At 40.4% G+C, this 17887-nt stretch overlaps 1 protein-coding gene across 1 annotated transcript in view; it reads left to right on the top strand.

Annotated features, from left to right (window-relative positions):
- Positions 1-1224: 1224 nt before the first annotated feature.
- Positions 1225-17887, top strand: part of WDFY4 (WDFY family member 4) — a gene marked incomplete at its 5' end in the record, with an annotated part of 134515 nt that continues 117852 nt past the window's right edge. Inside the window, 9 exons of the mRNA XM_082486444.1 lie at positions 1225-1485; positions 7785-7899; positions 8498-8601; positions 10300-10446; positions 10845-11034; positions 12173-12362; positions 14639-14799; positions 15130-15582; positions 17198-17302. Of these exons, the coding sequence (XP_082342570.1) occupies positions 1225-1485; positions 7785-7899; positions 8498-8601; positions 10300-10446; positions 10845-11034; positions 12173-12362; positions 14639-14799; positions 15130-15582; positions 17198-17302 (1726 nt within the window). The remainder of the gene's footprint in view (positions 1486-7784; positions 7900-8497; positions 8602-10299; positions 10447-10844; positions 11035-12172; positions 12363-14638; positions 14800-15129; positions 15583-17197; positions 17303-17887) is intronic.

Genomic DNA, 17887 nt, shown 5'->3' with positions numbered 1-17887 from the left:
AGGAACCCATTTCCTAGAAATGGAGGTGTATTGGTGTTTTACTTTGAGGGAGTGTAACAATGTGTTAAAGATTCTCCTAGGCTCTTAAAGACAATGTATTTGGTAAATAAAGTGATGAGCTACGTTCATCTTGGTGACAACTCCCCAACTGCCTGCCCACACTATGATAATTTGTGTGTGTCATATTTTGAGTAGTGAGATGTTGTCCTAGACACCAATAAGCGTATGGCTGATTTTGATGGAAACTGGAGAAGCCTGATTTCCATTGGTGTAAGTGTTGTTGTTATGCAGGCTCTGGGTAGCAGGGTGAGCTCACAGAATGCTATGGCAAAAGAGTAGAGTTGCTGTGGACTCAAGGCTGTGTCACTCACCTCCCAGAAGACTATGGATAAAAACATGGCTAGAAAGGAGAGGACTTGGAGTTGAGATGAGGGTACCAGAAAGATTCCTCTACCTGTAGTGAAAGATGGACCCATTGTAGGTTCACTTTGATGGAAATGAGGCTGCTAGAAGCACCTTGCTCTTTCATTGAGGCATATCCATTTCAGTTTACAGGATCAGCAAAACAGGTCATGTTGTAGTGAAAATACATACCTCTTGTACAGAGCTGTACATCTGCAGGATAGAAGAGCTGAACATTGCTGCCTGTTTGGGCCAGCACATCCATGTGTGGATTCCTTGGCTTTTCCACACAACTCCTGTTCCAGCCAGTGCTTCAACCCCACTCTAGGTGGGGAATGCATCAGAGATGCGCAGCTTAGTTTAGCATCCATTCTCAAAGAAATATGTAACCTGGCTCTTGGGTAGTGCTTTTCTGTTGCAGATCTGATGATGGTATTAGTTAAGACTTGTTTTACAATTGGGGTGACTGAAGTATAGGGAGAGGATCTGCCTCAGTGGCAAAGCTGGGGCTGGAATCTGGATTTCCTGCACAGTTTACCAGTTTGTCCTGCCAAAGCCTAGATGAGTTCTGTAGCACACACATGTGTCTCATGGGAGAGAGGTTGTTCATGTGATTGCAAGGCGCTGATGCTGTTGTCCAGGAGCAGACTACTTTGCCATCAGAGTTGGAAAAGAATCAGTGATTGCCAGCATTTCCATACTTCTAAACTCAACTTCAGTAGTTAAGACTGTCAGTGTTTAGGCTCATGGGACAGTTGACTGGTAAGAGATGTTGCTAACTGTAAATAGCATAGGATCTTTAACTTCAGGTCTCATTTCAGCATGGAGAATGCAGCTGAACTGACATGGCAGTGGGAGGATTCACCTGGCAAAGCAGGACAGCAAGAGCAAAGCCCTGATGATGGAGACAAAGCAGAAGTGCCGGAACAGCCTGCACACATCAAGGACAAGCCACTCCAGAGCAATACCCTCCAGTGGGAGACCCTAGGCAGACAGTTTGTAGAGTATGAGCAGATGGCTCCATTTCTCATCCCAGAGGAGCAACAGAGAAGGCTGCTGGACTTTCTTCCCTTCTTTTTAAAGGTTTGTTCTCCTTTTTCCTTTGGTGCAGATGCTAAAGATGTAAATTTAGAGTTTCTGTTGCTCTGTCCATTCTGTGGTCACCTTAACTGCCAGTGGAGTTACTTGGAGCATGATCCCTTTGTCTAGGTGATAATTACTTTTATTCCATTGGGAGCCCGGGGAAACGGTTTCTTGTCCTCCATCTAACTAACCTGCTATGTTAGCATGAGAAAAGTATATGGGGGGCATGAGAAAAGTATATGGGGGAGCACTGCTTTACTTTCATGAATGGCTAAGTTCTATTCTTGGAGTCAAGGGATATGTTAATAAAACAGGCATGATTCAAAGTGAGTACTCTGCGAGGAGGTCACTTCATGTCTGCCTCATCTATTTTATTACTTAGTGGGGGGCTGAGCACAGTTTTGGTCTGGGAAAATGTGGTTGTGGCATACAGCCAGCTAGGGGAAATGCAGGGCCACAGTCTCAAGATGGATTTTTTGGGTTAATGGCAGTGCTGATGTATAATTTTAGTGCTTGAGAGAGGACTTGTGTTATAGACAGGGAAACTGTGGCATGAGGAGAGGAAGGTCATACTGTGGGTGAGGGACACAGCTGAGAACCAGAACAGTTTAGTTAGCAGGCTGCCCTGCCTCATGCCCTAGAGCTTCCATCAGCCAACAATTTCTGAGATGGTCATATTGAAAAGTGAAACTGGAAGAGCTCTGTAGTGGATGGGAGCCTTATGGGTTGGTTTTGTTTGCTGGCGTGTGTGACAGGGAACTGTTTGAGTGGACCATACAGCAACAGAATGGCAGAGCTTATACATAGAGGAGCACAAAACCTGGCCTATCTTTAAATGTACTGTGGCTATGTTGTAATGCAGAATTGTTTTTCTCTTGAATTACCTTGGGTATTTATGGGTATGGAATCTGTGGTTTTAGACTCTCTTACTATGCAAATCCTTCAGATAGAAAACAAAAGCTTCTTTTTGGTAAAACCCTATTTTATTGATGGCATATTTCAGCCATCTGTTCTTGTGAAATTTCGGTGTTCTTGAGTGACCAAACTCAGATCCATCTGTTCCCTACCTAGCTGAGCTGTTTTTCTAAAAAGAAGTCAGTGGGTAGGTGAGGAAAAAAAAAGTTAATGGCATGGTCACTCTTGTTTATATGGAAGCACTGTGGGACATAAAAAGTGATGATCTGTAGTGAGAGGGACATTTTGAACTACATGTGCAGGGAAATCACTGTGCACAGGGCTATGAAATCTTTGGTGTCCATGACAGTAAAGCAGGAATAATTTCCATATAGTAATAAATATTTCATTCAGCTGGATGGAGCATGAACCTGTGAAGTTTGTAAGTTCTGGTGCAGAGCAGGACTTTGAAATCAGCGTAGATGCTGGTGTCAGTTAGCAGCACTGAAGCAAGTTTCTCCTTGGTGTCAGAGAGATGCAAACAATTGAGTTTCAGGTAGAATCTGGTGATGCCTATGTTGAAGAGTTTGCTGTGTTTGAGTACAAGCTTGCCCTGGTCCAAGGCAATGCAGACAATATGAATGGAGGGGTCCGAAAAGGCAGTGAGTGGGTAGCCTGGCATCTCAGAAGCAACCTTCTCATTTAATCTAAATGGCCCTACAGGTATTTATGATTACTGAACAAAGCTCTCACTTTTCATCACTTCTCTCAACTTCTGGATTTGTTTGCATAAAAGAGTGTCCCTCCTGGACTGAAGGCTATATTTGAGCAGAAGAGCTGTTGCTCTACATACGTGCCTGTCACTGGAAACGAATCTCTGTCTGGATATGGCACTACATGTGCTGGGGCAGACTTGGCTCTCTTGGGAGCTCACCACTGCTTTATCAGCTCACAAAAATTCTGGCTTTGCAAAGGGCCAGAGTTCTTTCTTCAGCCTTCAAAGCATGCTCTTCAAAGTCAGATCACGACTGATAATCTGACAGTTTTCTGTAGAGGACCACCTTCTTATTACATGGACCTGCTTTTTAAATGGCATGCTGAAAATTGCACTGTTCTTTTTCTGAGACAGCACAGCAACAAGATACAACCTTTTTGCTTGGAGCAAGAGCCATCTATTCTGCTTTTCCTAGAGCTGTTTTCAGGCCTCCTGTCTTCCTTCCTCTTGAAGCTCCATGCAAAACATACATCCTTAATGCTTTAAGGGTATAAATTCATCCCAACAAAGATAGGCTTTGCTGTTGTCTCTCCAAAGTGCTCCCTCCCTGTCTTGTAAAAAATGTATTGCAGGCTTTTTGTGAAATTCTTCTGCTGAGGTTTTCCTGCCTCAAATTTACAATGAAATTGAAATTCTCAGATCTCAAGGTTTCTGACTTCTATTGCAGCTTTAGTTTTTGAATACTGTATTGTGAACATGAAGTAAGCAAGTCTTGGTGAGATGAGATTATATAGAACAACTTCAGATTTGCTGATCATTAACTGACTATGAATAGCAAGAATGCCTTCCACGCAAAGGTCATTTTTTGGACTGAAACTTTCAAAGGACTGAGGAAGTTGTTGTCACTGTACAAAGGTGATGAAAGCTATAAAATCTAGATGTTTTAAGAATTAAAAATGGAACAGCAATGCAGGAAATTGCTTGTTTATCATGACACATGAGAAATAAACTTTAGTTCCAATTGGTCAAAGGACAGCTATTCCACAGAAGGCAAGCTAAATGTTGCTAAGGGACTGGCAGTGTGCATATGCGTACCCGTCATGTGTTTCCCTTCTGTAGAGCTGAACTTCACATGTTTTAAGTTTGTAGAAAATGATTTCCTGAATTGAAGTAATGCTCGCAAAGAGAGGATTTTAAATTCTTAAAGGATATTTTGGCTACAGAATATATTCAGAATCGACATGTGAATTTCTCAGTAGCTTAATGCTTGATTTTGTGCCGTAAGAGAGAGACATTCTTAGGTTCAGATGTGTGGCTAGAGCATTTTGGCCTTGCATTATTGGTTTAGGAGTACTTTGTGGAGGATCTAGCCTTTTAGCTTTCAGTCATCATGTCCTTCCCCATATGACTTTTACTGCCTTCATGTACCAGCCTTCTGCTTTGTGCTAAGCCCCTAGGCTGGCCTGGGGAAACACATCTCAGTTTGAGTTGCATGTTATGAAGTTCATGCAGAAATTACCTTGCTTCCTTCTGTTTAACAGGGGACTCTGCATAAGTCCTTGCCCTCCTTGGAGGATTTTCATCTCTTGCTTTTCCTTTCCTGTTTGATCATGCAGATGCCAGTCCATCTCTCTCTTTTTGTCTTAGAGTGCTTCAGCTCTTACTTAGTTGGCTGGAGAGAGAGGGTGCTAACCAGGAGCCACCTGGAGTGTGGAGACTCATTACTCACTGATACTCCTTGATGTAGAAGGAAATGGTGTAGGAGGAAAATGTTAGCTTGTGATTCAGGCCTAGGCTGGGAGTCATTTTAATCTGCCCTCTGTATCTTCCCTTCGGTGCCTCAGAAAGTAGCAGAATGTTCTATTACATGGCTGGCTTTTGAGCTAGTACCTCTCCATGAAGCATGGAATAGAAGGGACAGATGGCAACAGCAGACACAGGGAATGTGTGGCGGAGTCTTAAACGTGTAGAAACAGGCTGAAGAAGAAGAAAGAAAATTAGATTACACTGAGACCATATTATTTGAGTTTCCCCTGAAGGCAGACGTCCTGGAATGAAGTCAGGTTGATATTCTTCCAGCTACAGATCTTTAATAGGCTCAAAGATTAATATGGAACTGATTAGGTCTGGTCTTAAAGAAGAGTGTGTTCTAGCAGTTGGTGTCTGACCCACAGATAGAGCACCTATAAAATAAAATCAGAACATTAGTGGCCTGGTCTGTAGTGAGATGGACTAGCTAAACATTTGCACAATGGTAGCGTTGCTATGAACCTTTGAGTACTGCTCTCTGCTGCGTATGGTCTCAACTTCTGAAATTTACCCTGCTCTTTCTGTTAGCAGAGTGAGTATAACAAGTCTTTTCTGAAGTGTTCAGAGGAAGTTCGTCTTTGAGGCAGAGTGGCAGGAATCTATCACTGCTTTCTTCTGAAAAGTGTATAGCTTAATGACAAACATTGTCTATTCTTAAGGGGCTGTGGGTTTCTTGTCATATTTGCCCAGCTTGCTTCTGTTCTTTACAGATCTTCCCTCACTTCTGCATCAGAAGTAGAGCCATCATTGGGCCTTGCTTCTGCAACTGAGGGTCTCGGAAAATCATTTATGGTCAAAATCTGAAAAAAATAGCTTGCTTTTTTAAATATTGTTGATTGATTGAAAATTAATTGATAGGCACACTGTGTGACTGCATTTCACTCTTTTGTAGCCCAGCTGTACCAGTTGGGTACAGTTCTAGAGGTCAATGCAGTAAAATGAAGTAAAAAGTAGTTGCTTGCCTGATTGCCAACAGATGACTGGCACTTTGGGGAAAGAAATAGCTTGTCCGCAAGCTGCCATCAGGAAAGAACGAACAAGTAATTGAAAGCAATGGTAGGGAAGGAAATAATGCTTGTAGAGCATCTTCTTTCACAAAGAGTTGTACTGATTTCTCAGCAGAGAGTATTATGGGGCGTCTACTCTGAATTATTTTAGGAGAACAGATGTCTCATTATTTTTGTTACCTTCCTTTCATCATCTGGCCTTACAGCTTGACTTTTCTGAGCTTTTAGAAGGAGGAAGCTTTGTAAAGAAAATTTTCAAGGTTGCTGGGGACAGAGGTGTCTCAGTCTGGTATTTAGAGGTGAATGCTGCACTATTGCTAATATATTGATGTGTGTAGCCTTGGGTGTTCTATATAAAAGTAACGGTACCTGATTCTCAGAGGCCAGTTGGGTGCAATAGTATTAGTCTACTGGAATATTTTTTTATTGCTTTTGAATTTTTTTCTCCCCAAAGCCAAGATGAAGAAATATTTGAAAAGGGATCTGTTTGTCAGTCTCAGAGCAGGGAATCATCAAGTCTTGCTGTTGTTCCTCTTGTCAGTTTTACATTGAATTGCTTGTCCATTCTTGAACAAGTAGTTTATAAACTTATTTATAAATTGTTTATAAACTTATTTATAATTTTTTTATAAACTTCTCTATAAATTTGTTTTCCTTAGCTGGCTATGCATTTAGGACTATACCTTCCTATTTAGGAGTACTTATTGTAGCATAGGAAATGTTTAGAAATCCTGATCTGGTAAACCTTCACTGTCATCATCGCAGCATTTTAGAAGTGCATCTTTTCCTATATTAGCACTGATTTGTACTCATGATGTAAGCTAGCTTGTAGTGTTGTAAATTCCTAGGCAGACACTGTTGACACTCCAGGCCTGGCAGCCTACATCTTAACCTCATAGGCAGATGGGTTAGGCAACTTATATTGCTGCAAAATCACATCTAGTGCCTTTTGGGATAGAACATTTCTGTTTTTTTCAGCTCCTTTCCCCATGTTTTCTTTTATTTCCTTAGTTTGCAACAAAGATTATTTCTGTCCTGCAAGAAGGGCTGATTTTATGAGCCTTAATTTCCTCCAAATAGAGAGTAGAATTGAAAGGCAGAAATTTCATTAATATATTAAGAAAAAAACCCACCACCCCCAACCCCAAACTAAAAAAAAAGTTAAAGGATTTTGCTTGTTTGTTTGTTCTGTGATTTTTATAAATTTATTGACTTGAAAGAAATAGTTCAGTTTCAGGTGAATCTTGGCCACTATACTGCTACTTGGGAACAGTAGTCCTGTATTACCATGTTTTCTTTTTGACAGCTCTGTTGCACGTGCTCTATGAGAGCAGTAGTTCCAATCCCATTTCAGTCTCTAAGTAGAAGAGACTATGCAATGACTGGCAGAACAGAGAAAATACAATTTTTATTTTAAATTTCTATTCAGTTGAAAACTCAGGTTTTGTTTAGACTAACTTCAGTTTTAGGGAGACCAGTTTTTGGAGAAGTTTTACTGAAAAATTCTTGAACTGTAACCTCTTCAGGGTAGAGGGTGTTTATTTTGTATTTCAAAGGGTGTTAGCTTGCTTTTTGATACAAATAATTAGTAACACAGGACTATGACAAACATTCACATTGCTTTGATTGTATTCACTGGAGAAAATAATCTAAATGCATTACGCGATTCAAGTTAGTTCCAGGTTGACTTCTGTAGCTGTAGTGTCAGGCTCCTGTCTGTCTGGCAATGCTGCTTAATGGACTACACTGGCTGGGGAGGGAAATGTGCAGAGGAATGTTAGCTTTATATTTTTTTATTTATGTTTATTAGTGCTTCTCAATCTACCAAAGACAAGCTGTATCAGAAAGACTTAACAGTTACACTTGGATTTCAGGCCTGGGAACAGTCTGCTGGAGTAATCGTATTTCCCAACATTCAGCTGTTAGCCAGTGAGGTTTCCAAGCTTCTGACAAAAGAAATTAAGAGGAACCTCAATGGCAAGCCTGCAGGTAATGATCCCATACCATATCAACTGGATCCACCTGTTCTCAGAATGTGCTGTCAGTCAGCTGTGCTCTTACCATAAGGGCAATAAAGGGGGAACAGGAAAATGCTAAGTGTAGTAAGTCAGGTCTTTTAGTATGTGTGAGCTAGTACTGGGTTTAGGTGATTGCACTGAAGCTCTGACTTTGTATGCCATGCTGACCTTGATTTTGGAACTTTTGTAGCTGGAAATATATAATACTGAAGCTAAACAGTAAAAGAGTAGGCTATACACTATTCTGAGGAGCTTGCTTAATGAGAAAAGTACTATTAGACACACATGGCTTTCCTGGTGGCTGTTGTACATTCTTCACACTGGTCAGCTGGCAGACTTCATGAACTCAGCTGGCATTCCCAGTGAAGCCTTTCAGTTTGAAACATGTAGTTTACATGAACTGAGCTGAGCATGATGCTGGATCAAAATTGTTTTATATCTTTCTATTCAGTCCGGTGGAATCCTGCTACTGTAATTTTGTTAAATTTGTCAGATCTGTTAAGAAAGGATCAATGTAGCATTTTAATCTTTCATTAAGGAATTGAAGTTTAATGTTTTTGTGGTAACAGAGGAAGCTCGTCTGGCTTTGGAGCAATTGCTACAACGGAAAGGGGAAGCAGAAGATGGCCGTTTGCTCCTGAAATCAGTGTATCTGCTCTCACAGACTGACTTGGTAAGAGAAATGACTACAAAGGGGTTGTTTGGTTTGGTTTTTTCCTTTTTATTTCAGAGAAGCTGCGTAACCCCAACAGTGGAACAGCTCAATCTTGTAATGTTTGCGTTATCCCCGATGCTTTGTGATTCAGCATGCCCAGGGTATACAGTCAGATAGATGACACATCACCAGGTTTATAGTCCAGGCTTTTCTAAAAGAGGGAAGTAAGCGCTCTGCACTTTCAGATACCCTTTTTATTTTGATCATTGGGTGGCTGTTTTTTCTTGTATTACTCTGTTTTTATTTTTTTTCCCCCATTGTGTATCGCTGCTCTTCAACCTTTCTTTGTCAGTCCAGCTTACATATCAATAACGTGACTAGTAAGGATCTGTCTGTCTGGTAATGCAGTGGTTGAATTTTCCATCCTGATAGCCTCTCACTTTGAAGCATTTCAAAGCATTTCACAAAATCTACTTGTACAGCCATCCCAAATGCAGACTGGCATCAGCAGTACAGCCTGCTGATGGGCATTAGGGGTGTGTTTATCCCTGACATTGAGCTGAGCAGTTTGTCTCATCCTTATTCAGATACATGAAAATAAAATCTTACTGTCAGCTTCCAGTGGACATGTTCTGTGTCAAAAGGAGCTCTATAAAATTATATATAGTTAGTCACAGCATGAAGTTCCTATTGAGGTTTGTGTTTTTCACAGATTTAAGATATTGCTGGTTTTTGTAGCACATACACACACTCACAAAACTTCATATCACAAACCTTGCTCTTCTGTTTAATTTGCTGCTCATTTTTGGTTTGATTATTGCATGCCAAGCAGGCACACTGGGACTTCTCTGTAAGTTGTACACAGCTGTAGTGAATCACAGAATGGTCAGGGTTGGAAGGGACCTCTGGAGATCATCTAGTCTAACATCCCTGCCAGAGCAGGGTCACCTACAGCAAGTTGCACAGGACGGCATCCAGGCAGGTTTTGAATGTCTCCAGAGTGGGAGACTCCACAACCTCTCTGGGCAGTCTGTTCCAGTGCTCTGCCACCCTCAAAGTAAAGAAGTTCCTCCTCATGTTTAGATGGAACTTCCTATGTTCAAGTTTGTGCCCGTTACCTCTTGTGAAGATGGGAAGAAACTCGGTGTTGAGAAACATTGTGGAGGAACAGTGTCTCTTGCATTTATAAAAGCTATATTTAGAAGTGTGTGTGCAGTTATTCAATAAGTTACAAAAACAAAGGCATTATAGCCAAATTGCTGCTATGCAGGGTCAAGGAGGGAATGAAGAATTTGTGTTTTTTAAGATATCAGGCCTCTATAGCTGGAGGGTGTCCTGTGAACTAGTGATAAAGGGGGCACTGTCTGCCCCTGGACATACTGCTATTTTAGCTGCTAGTTAGTTTACAAGTTTTGTGCTTTATTGACTGTAGGTCTCCTTATGAAGAACACAGTAAGTAACTGTCAAAGCTGTAGTTCAGCTGGAGTGAGAAGTCCTGGGAACAGCTATGTCAACACATGGTCAATGCGTTTACTTCTGCCAAGTGGATTTGTACAGCCATGCTATATGATTGCCACACTTGTATGTCCTAGAGCATTTGTAATGATAAAAAGCTCAAGTAGCTCTTTCATCTGCCATGAGTATAAGCAGTGTGTAGAAACACAAGGAAACTGTAGTCAGCTTCTGGAGGGGCTCATTTTTATCGTCCTTACTTAGAGAACTATGTACAACATCATTGGATCCGGCCTTCCAGCTGCTCTGATGCAGTGCCTGTACCTTTTCTTTACCTTTCCTCTGAAGAAAACCAGTGATGATGGAGAGACAAGTGAGGATGACACTCAAACTCAGGAAATGCTTGTTAAGGTGAGATGTGCCTCTGGGAGTTCATTTGCCCTGAGTACTCAGATGTTCACTTAAACTTTTAGCTGGTGATTGATTCAAACTGCCAAAAAAAAAAAAAAAAGAGTAAATTTGGTCTGAAAAACCATTGAACAAACATCAGGAGCAGTATAAAACAAACTGAGATGATTCCACTGTATCTCTTATTTTTTTCTTAAACAAAACAACAAACAACATGACTTTGTAAGTGGGGAAAAAATCCATTGAGAATATCCTAGTGGTAGTTTTACTTGTTCATTTCACTGCACCCTTTCTCCCAGCACTAGTATCAAACTATAATCCCCCCCGCCCCTGGATTTTTCTTCATCTCCCAGGTATTTTGTAGAGGTGTTTATTGTAGCTGATGTTTGTTTGCTTTTCAGATAATGCTTAACATGTACAGAGAGAAACAAGGTGTAGAGGAACTTCTGGCAGCTGATAAGCTTCAGTCATTAATTATAGCAACTGCTTCCCTCTGGGACCAGTGTAGCCACTCTTGGAAAGCACCTACAGGCCGTGTGCTGAGAACAATTTCAAAGGCTCAGACCAAAACCAGCATTGTTTACCTACAAGGTTTGGTTTAACAATTTTGCTTCTGCTTTCCTCCTAGCTCCACTGAGAACAAATTCTCAAGAAGTCTCCCTGGGATAGGTTTTTATCTCTACATTATCTGGTAGTGAGTCAACTGCAAAGCATGGGCTCTTGGATTTCTAGATAGGAGCTTTATTTAGTACTGATAGCCATCTGGAAATGGAAGTTTCTTCTACACAAAAAATAAAATTACAGGCAAAAGCCAATCCCACCTGATCACACTAATGTAGGCATGGACAAGTTGTATAATGTTTTTTGTTAAGTTGTGTGACTCAATGTGTGAGCCTAAGGCTTATGGACATTCTAAATACAAGACTGATGGTACTGCCAGAGGAACAGTATCTTTTGGGACAACATCATGATTGGTTGAATTACATCCTCATTTCTTCTAGGCTGTATTGGAGTAAGCATTTTTTTATGATTAGGAAGTGCAAAGGCCATAAGTCTCAATTTCTTAGAAGAAAAAAAATAGTTTTATAATCCACACATTACTATCAGTATTCCTTGTAATGGTGTAACTGCATATAGGCATTTTGATTTTTTTAAAAAATAAAAATTTGGCTTCCTGGGTGATACTGAAAGACTGAGGAATAATAGTTCTGAGTACTGAAGTGCGTAGACATTTTGAAACTGTCCTGGAAGGAATGGCCATCAGGTTAGATGAGAAAGACTAGGCTTCATTGCTCAGAGCAAGGTGTGTATACCCCATTACACATGCCTCATTGAGCAAAGGATTAAGCTGTGAACTGTGGACAGAATGTGTGGTTGACTTAGTACAAGACAAATATGTTAGTCACTGCTTACCTTGGATTCACTGCATATGAATTTTGGTAAGTGGGTGGGTTGGAAGTTGTACTCCTGAGACTGAATCAGCTTCTGGGGGTTAAGCAAAGAAATGCATGTATACTTTAAAACCAGAAATGTTCTTCATGTAGCCTCTGAGATGAGTGTGATGTTCATATATACTCTTATCTTTTCTTTCTAGAAAATAGTTAATTGACTCCTATTTTACTGGGAAATAATTTTTACTGGGAACTTGTTCCATTTTTGTTAGTAACTTTGAGCTTGTTTGACAGTCAGTTCTTAAATACCTGCTGTGGTTGTTTTTTTTTCCCCTCAGCTGTGGACTGCATTAAAATAGGTATTCAGAATCTCTTTAAACTGGCTGATACCATACCTGCTTGTGATGTGTGTGAAGCTGCTAGTATTCTCTTGTGCTTTGTGAAAGATTCCTATCCCGTATCACCAGCTTTATTAACAGAGTTTGAAAATAATGATGGCTACCAACTCCTGCTAAAAATTTTACTCGGGTAAGTAGAGAGGTTTTTAGTGGGCTTCTAGAGGATGGTAAAATTTCGTTTTCAGAACGCATGGTGGTCTGTTTTAAAATATGAATCATGTAGGTAATCCTGTGTGGATGCAAAGGCAGTAATAAAGACCTTGATATCGGGTCTTCTACTGAAACCATAACAGAATTTAACAGTAGGAGAAGTTAGTCTACCAGTGGGATAGGGACATACTGAACACAAGACAACGGTTCTTCTTCAGTTGCTGTTAGAGGGGATGTAGGTCAGAGACATTTGTCTCAGTTAAGGTGAACTCTTGATCCGGGAATGCAGTCAGCTAGGGAGGGAAAGCTGATCTCCTTGCTGTGCAGAAAACAAACAAGCAAAAAGCCCTACCCAAACTTATATCTGAAATGGTTATGTTCTTCAGAACTGAGATGAATATGCACATATCACCACAAATCCCCACTAGTTATTCTAATCAAAAATACAAAAAAATGTTTTGGTCTCCATGCCTCCTTGTGTTGTTTAACCAGGCTCTGAGTTTGCTGTCTCAAAACAGTACATTATACAGTTCTTACGGAAGCACTTACGAAGTTTGTTCTGGTTTTCTTTAATCATAGACTCATAGGATGGTTTAGGTTGGAAGGGACCTTAAAGATCACCTAGTTCCAACCTCCCTGCCATGGGCAAGGACACCTCCCACTAGACCAGGTTGCTCAAAGCCCCATCCAGCCTGGCCTTGAACACCTCCAGGGATGGGGCATCCGCAACTTGTCTGGGCAACCTGTTCCAGTGCCTCACCACCCTCATAGTGAAAAATTTCTTCCAAATATCTATTCTAAATCTACGCTAATATCATATGAAGAGAGCATTTCCAGATCTTCTCAATCTATTGTTACTTCCATTCTGGCTTTGCCCTTTCTTGTACTTCTTCTCCAACACATGCAAGAATTTCGGTCCCTGACCAGTATGTTAGATGGAGGGGGAGGTGTTTTGTAATTTGAATCTAGAGGATTGTAATTTGAAACATGAATCCAAAGATATCCATAGGTGAGTATGACTTCTGATGATTTTTGTATGGCACAAAATTATTAACCTACAATTGGAAAAAGTTTTGTCTTTTTCTGGCATGTTTTCTGTAGACACCATAGATTGTCTAGCTTTCCCTTATAAATAAGCTGTGTTGAAATCTATATTTTTGATGAAATCCTATCCATAGAAATATTGGGCAGAAACACCTGATCTTTATCAGTACAGGCTATGACTGCCTGTGTCCTTTTTAACTGATGTAACTAGGCTGGAGAGACAAAAATAGCATACAGGTGCTTGGGGCTTCAGATTAGTCTCCCTTCCAAGCATATACTAGCAGAAAGGGGTAGACAAAGAGCTTCTTTCCTGAATGTTTTCTGTCACCAGGTTTCTTCTTCTCTGATGTTTGGAATTTCTTTTTCAGGTAAAAAGAATCTTGCTGATCTCATTCTTTCCTGCCAAAACAGACAGTAGCATTTGCCCTGGCCCTTTTTTTTTTCTTGTTTAGATTGAAACAGGACATATTTTCCTAACTTCTGGTATCAGTCTATTGCTCTGCCACTAATGCATGCCCAGATACTACAGTTTTCCTTAAGAATTGACCCCTCTAAGCAGTACAGAAAAGGACAACATGATAAGCAGCTCTCTGTCCTTTGACAGACTCTCACTTCAGTGTAAACTATGGCAAATCTGAGGTTACAGTTCAAACTATTTCCTGACATAGGAGAGACATGCCATCTTCATGTCTGATTCACAAAGCTCAGGCAATACAATATTTTTCCCTTCCTAAGGGCTGAGATTTTTCTGTTTTTTATCTCAGTTAGCAATTCCCTTACCTTGCCAACCATATGCCTGCCTTTTAATATGAAGTATCTGCTTTGATTTTTTGCTCTCACAAAATTTAATTTTTTACTTCCCAAAGCAGACATTCTTTTGGAGAAAATTACTCTCTTTTTAAAGTACAGGTAACTGGAATAAATGTCAACATTTATCTTCCTTTTCTTCAGAAGACTCTTACAGTGTCACTTCAGTTTTCTTCTTCAGTTTGTAAGTTTTGTTCTGATTCAGAATGTGCCACCATGGTGTGGAGGTACTGTTTGCAAGATGACTAAACGGGTCCCAGAAGTAAGACAGAAAGATAGTAAAATAGACTGGGGAGGAGAGGGGAGTAAAATGGGTAGCTCCTGTCTGCTCAGTACCTGGGATATATCCAAAATGTTTGTATTATTAAGGCATGAACATATGACTGTCCCAAATTTTGTTCCTAGGTGTGAGGGGTTGCAGCAAAATGAAGGAGACCCCTATCTGGATGAGATCTTGGACATGCTGACTTGTCTTACAACTTGTGGAAAAACTGAACTGAAAGTTTCTGGCAATATTGTACACCCACAATTACCGCACTTTGATTTTGAACGGGCACGGTCTTCTGGTACAGTATATATATATGGCTATGTAGGCTGGTCATAGAAAAATGAAGCTCTATTCATTAGGTGTCTTAAGATGGAGGAAGGAGTATGAGATGGCATATTCTGATCTATTTGCTTAACGCTGCTGGAGCTTGAATGCTACCTACATAAAACTGAACCAACCATGTCAGCTATAGGGTGTGATCCAAGGTTGAGAATATGCCTCCCAATCACATCCCTCATGTCTGTGATACCATTTCCACCCTCAGACGTGATTTAACCTTATAGTTATGGTGCTTTCAATCTTATATAGCATTGATGTAAAAATGATCTCACCTGGTTTTATTTCACAGGAATGACAGTGAAAAACCTTCAAGCTTTTCAGGTGTTGCAGTCCATTTTCCAGAAAAGTAATGATCAGCACCTGTGTGGGAGAATCTTGGAAGCAATTGGTACCATATGGGCCTGGGACACAGTGAACTTCTTTCTTCTGGAATGGACGCTACAACCTATCAACCAGTTTACTGACATAATCCATTTCAAACCACACTCAGTCCAAGTTAAGTTCTTCAGACTGGTGGAGTCCATAGTGTTAGACCTGTCTTATGTCCCCCATGAAATTTTGAAGAAGGTTCAGTATTTGATAAAGGAAAACACAGTGCCATTCTGCACCCTAACAGCTCTCCAGTGCCTTCTCAGCATGACCAAGAAGGATCTGTTATTCAGCGACATATTCCGTGACTCTGGGCTCTTAGGCCTACTGTTGGCACTTTTGAGGAAGCAAGCCAAGATCCTGAGGAAATCAGGTACAACTTAATGTCATTCAAAATGACTGTTGAAGTAGGCAGATCAATAGGAATGAATGAATCTATTTCTATAGTCAGTTTATAAGTTTTATGTACTGAATAGATAAATTTTGTCTGCAAGCCAACTGGCCTAAGTTTATGACATACTAAGCTGGGTCTTCTCTGAAATCTTAGCTGTTTATCATTCTGTTCACTAGCCTAAACAATTCTGGGCTATTCTTCAGCAGTGTACAATGAATTATTCTGGAGGGTACCACCCAGCCCACACTTTTAAAGAGGTCACAATTTGGGGTTCTGTAGGCTGCCAGCTTGAGAGAAGAGTTTTCCACAGTGCTTAGTTTCTCTGAAAATAACACTTAATCCTGAGGACTGATGATGGAAAGCAGTTTCTTGAATTTTGGCCATATATTACCCACAATTACTACCACCCACTGTCATCGCATATAGTTATCTCCTGTTATGAAAACAGGAAGGTAATAGTCCTGGTGTGGTAACTGTGGGGTGCAGGTGTCTTGGGACAGACTCAGTATTTAAAAGTTGATAATTGCTATTTTAAAGGAATAAAAATGCATGATAACATTTTCTATGCTGTATGAATTGGGAAATGCTTTAAATTTTAGTGCAATGGTAGTTTAGTAAAGGAGGGGGAACAGAAAGTACTAGGTGTAACTTCTGATGCAGCAAGCACCATTGAATTACTTATACATGTTTATTCCAAACAACAGAAGGAATATGAATTGCAACAGAAGTTCTGGAGCTGAGACATCCATTATCTGGAAGGACACTTAGATTTGCATTCTTGATATCAGAGAACTAGAGTTTTGGACAAGAGTACTTAGATAAGGATTATCAAGATAAATACCAAGGTTCTTGACAACTTACATTCTGGTTATAAGCTGGTGCACAGGGGCTTTCCTCTGTGTTTGCATTAATTTCACTGCATTAGATCACTTGGTGATCTAAATTTTATAGAACGAGTGATTGAATGGCTATGTAATTTGTAAATTTAGACACACAGATGAAGAGGGACAGGTGGGAAGACACTGTGTGAAGTGATCACTGCTTGCCTCTTCTGGTTTCTAGAAGTTTAGCCTGCAAACTTCAAGACTTTTAGGTCTAAAAATAACCTGCCTTACACTGTCTGATCCTGGAAATGTTTGCCTTTGAACCTGCAGGGGATTTCTGCTCTTCACTTTTAGTTTAGGTATTTAAGTACTCCCTGTTGCTATAATATTTTACCACTTCATAGCTCGTAATCTGTAATGTTCTTTTATTTGTGTGTTCCTACCCTACCAGGTATCACTGAACGGGTAACTACATCAGTTGGGAAGTGGAAACACCGCTATTGCCAGTATTGCCTATAGTTATGCAGGAGATACAGGCTGCAGAGCATAGAATTAGACCTGTGTTTCCCAGTCCCAGACTAGACCCCGATGACTAGACAATGCCCTGCCTGTATTTTTTTTGCTCATTTTATGGTTCAAGTAGCCTCTAAGTAATATTTAAGAGAAAACTAGAATTTGCTGGAGAACTGCTTTCCTTTTTGGTTTAATGTATTTTAGCTACAGTTAACTGTCGTGTATAAATTGTATTACACATTTTAATATACCGACAGCTGGAACCCATCTGCCTGGTCTGGAAGAAGGCACTGAGAAGGAATTAAATGCTGTGATGCTGGAGATGGTGGCTGCCCTTACAGTGGGGTCTGTGAGGAACACCGGTAAGATATGACATATGACTGCATTAGCTTTGTGATATTTGGCGGTAAGTGGCCATGATGCTTCTTAAGGAGGACCAACAAATTTTCTGGCTTTTATGCTTCAGTGAAAAGTGGAGGACAAAAGCTAGGAGTTTAGGGATAACAGTGTTACACCAGGAAGAAATGTGGCAAAGATATTCTCATCCTGCATAATGAGCCTTATGCCAGCAGTCGCCTTGCTTCCCTCATTCACTTGGATACTCCTGAAGTGTTTACATAGAAAACACAAGCTTAGCTTGTGAAAAACAAAACTCTGTGTGTGAGTTTTGTGTATTGTTTGTTCATCCAGATTATCTTCCATGGTATCTATTATTTGAAATCTTGATGGGATCAGACACGTGCTGAGTAACAGCCATACATTTAGTATTGGCATACCAAAGAGGTGTATGTGTGGGGAATCGTGTGCATTATAGTGCAATACAGTGAACTCTTCTGAATACTGGAATCCACTCACTTAATTCACTCTTGGAATCATACAATCATCATGTTTGCAGCATCTTACACAGTGCAAATGTATTGTCACCAACTATCAAGCAGTCCCCTTCA

The sequence above is a fragment of the Vanellus vanellus genome (genome assembly GCF_965231255.1).
Source record: "Vanellus vanellus genome assembly, chromosome: 7".
Classification (NCBI taxonomy): Eukaryota; Metazoa; Chordata; class Aves; order Charadriiformes; family Charadriidae; genus Vanellus; species Vanellus vanellus.
This window is presented reverse-complemented; position numbering and strand designations above follow the sequence as displayed.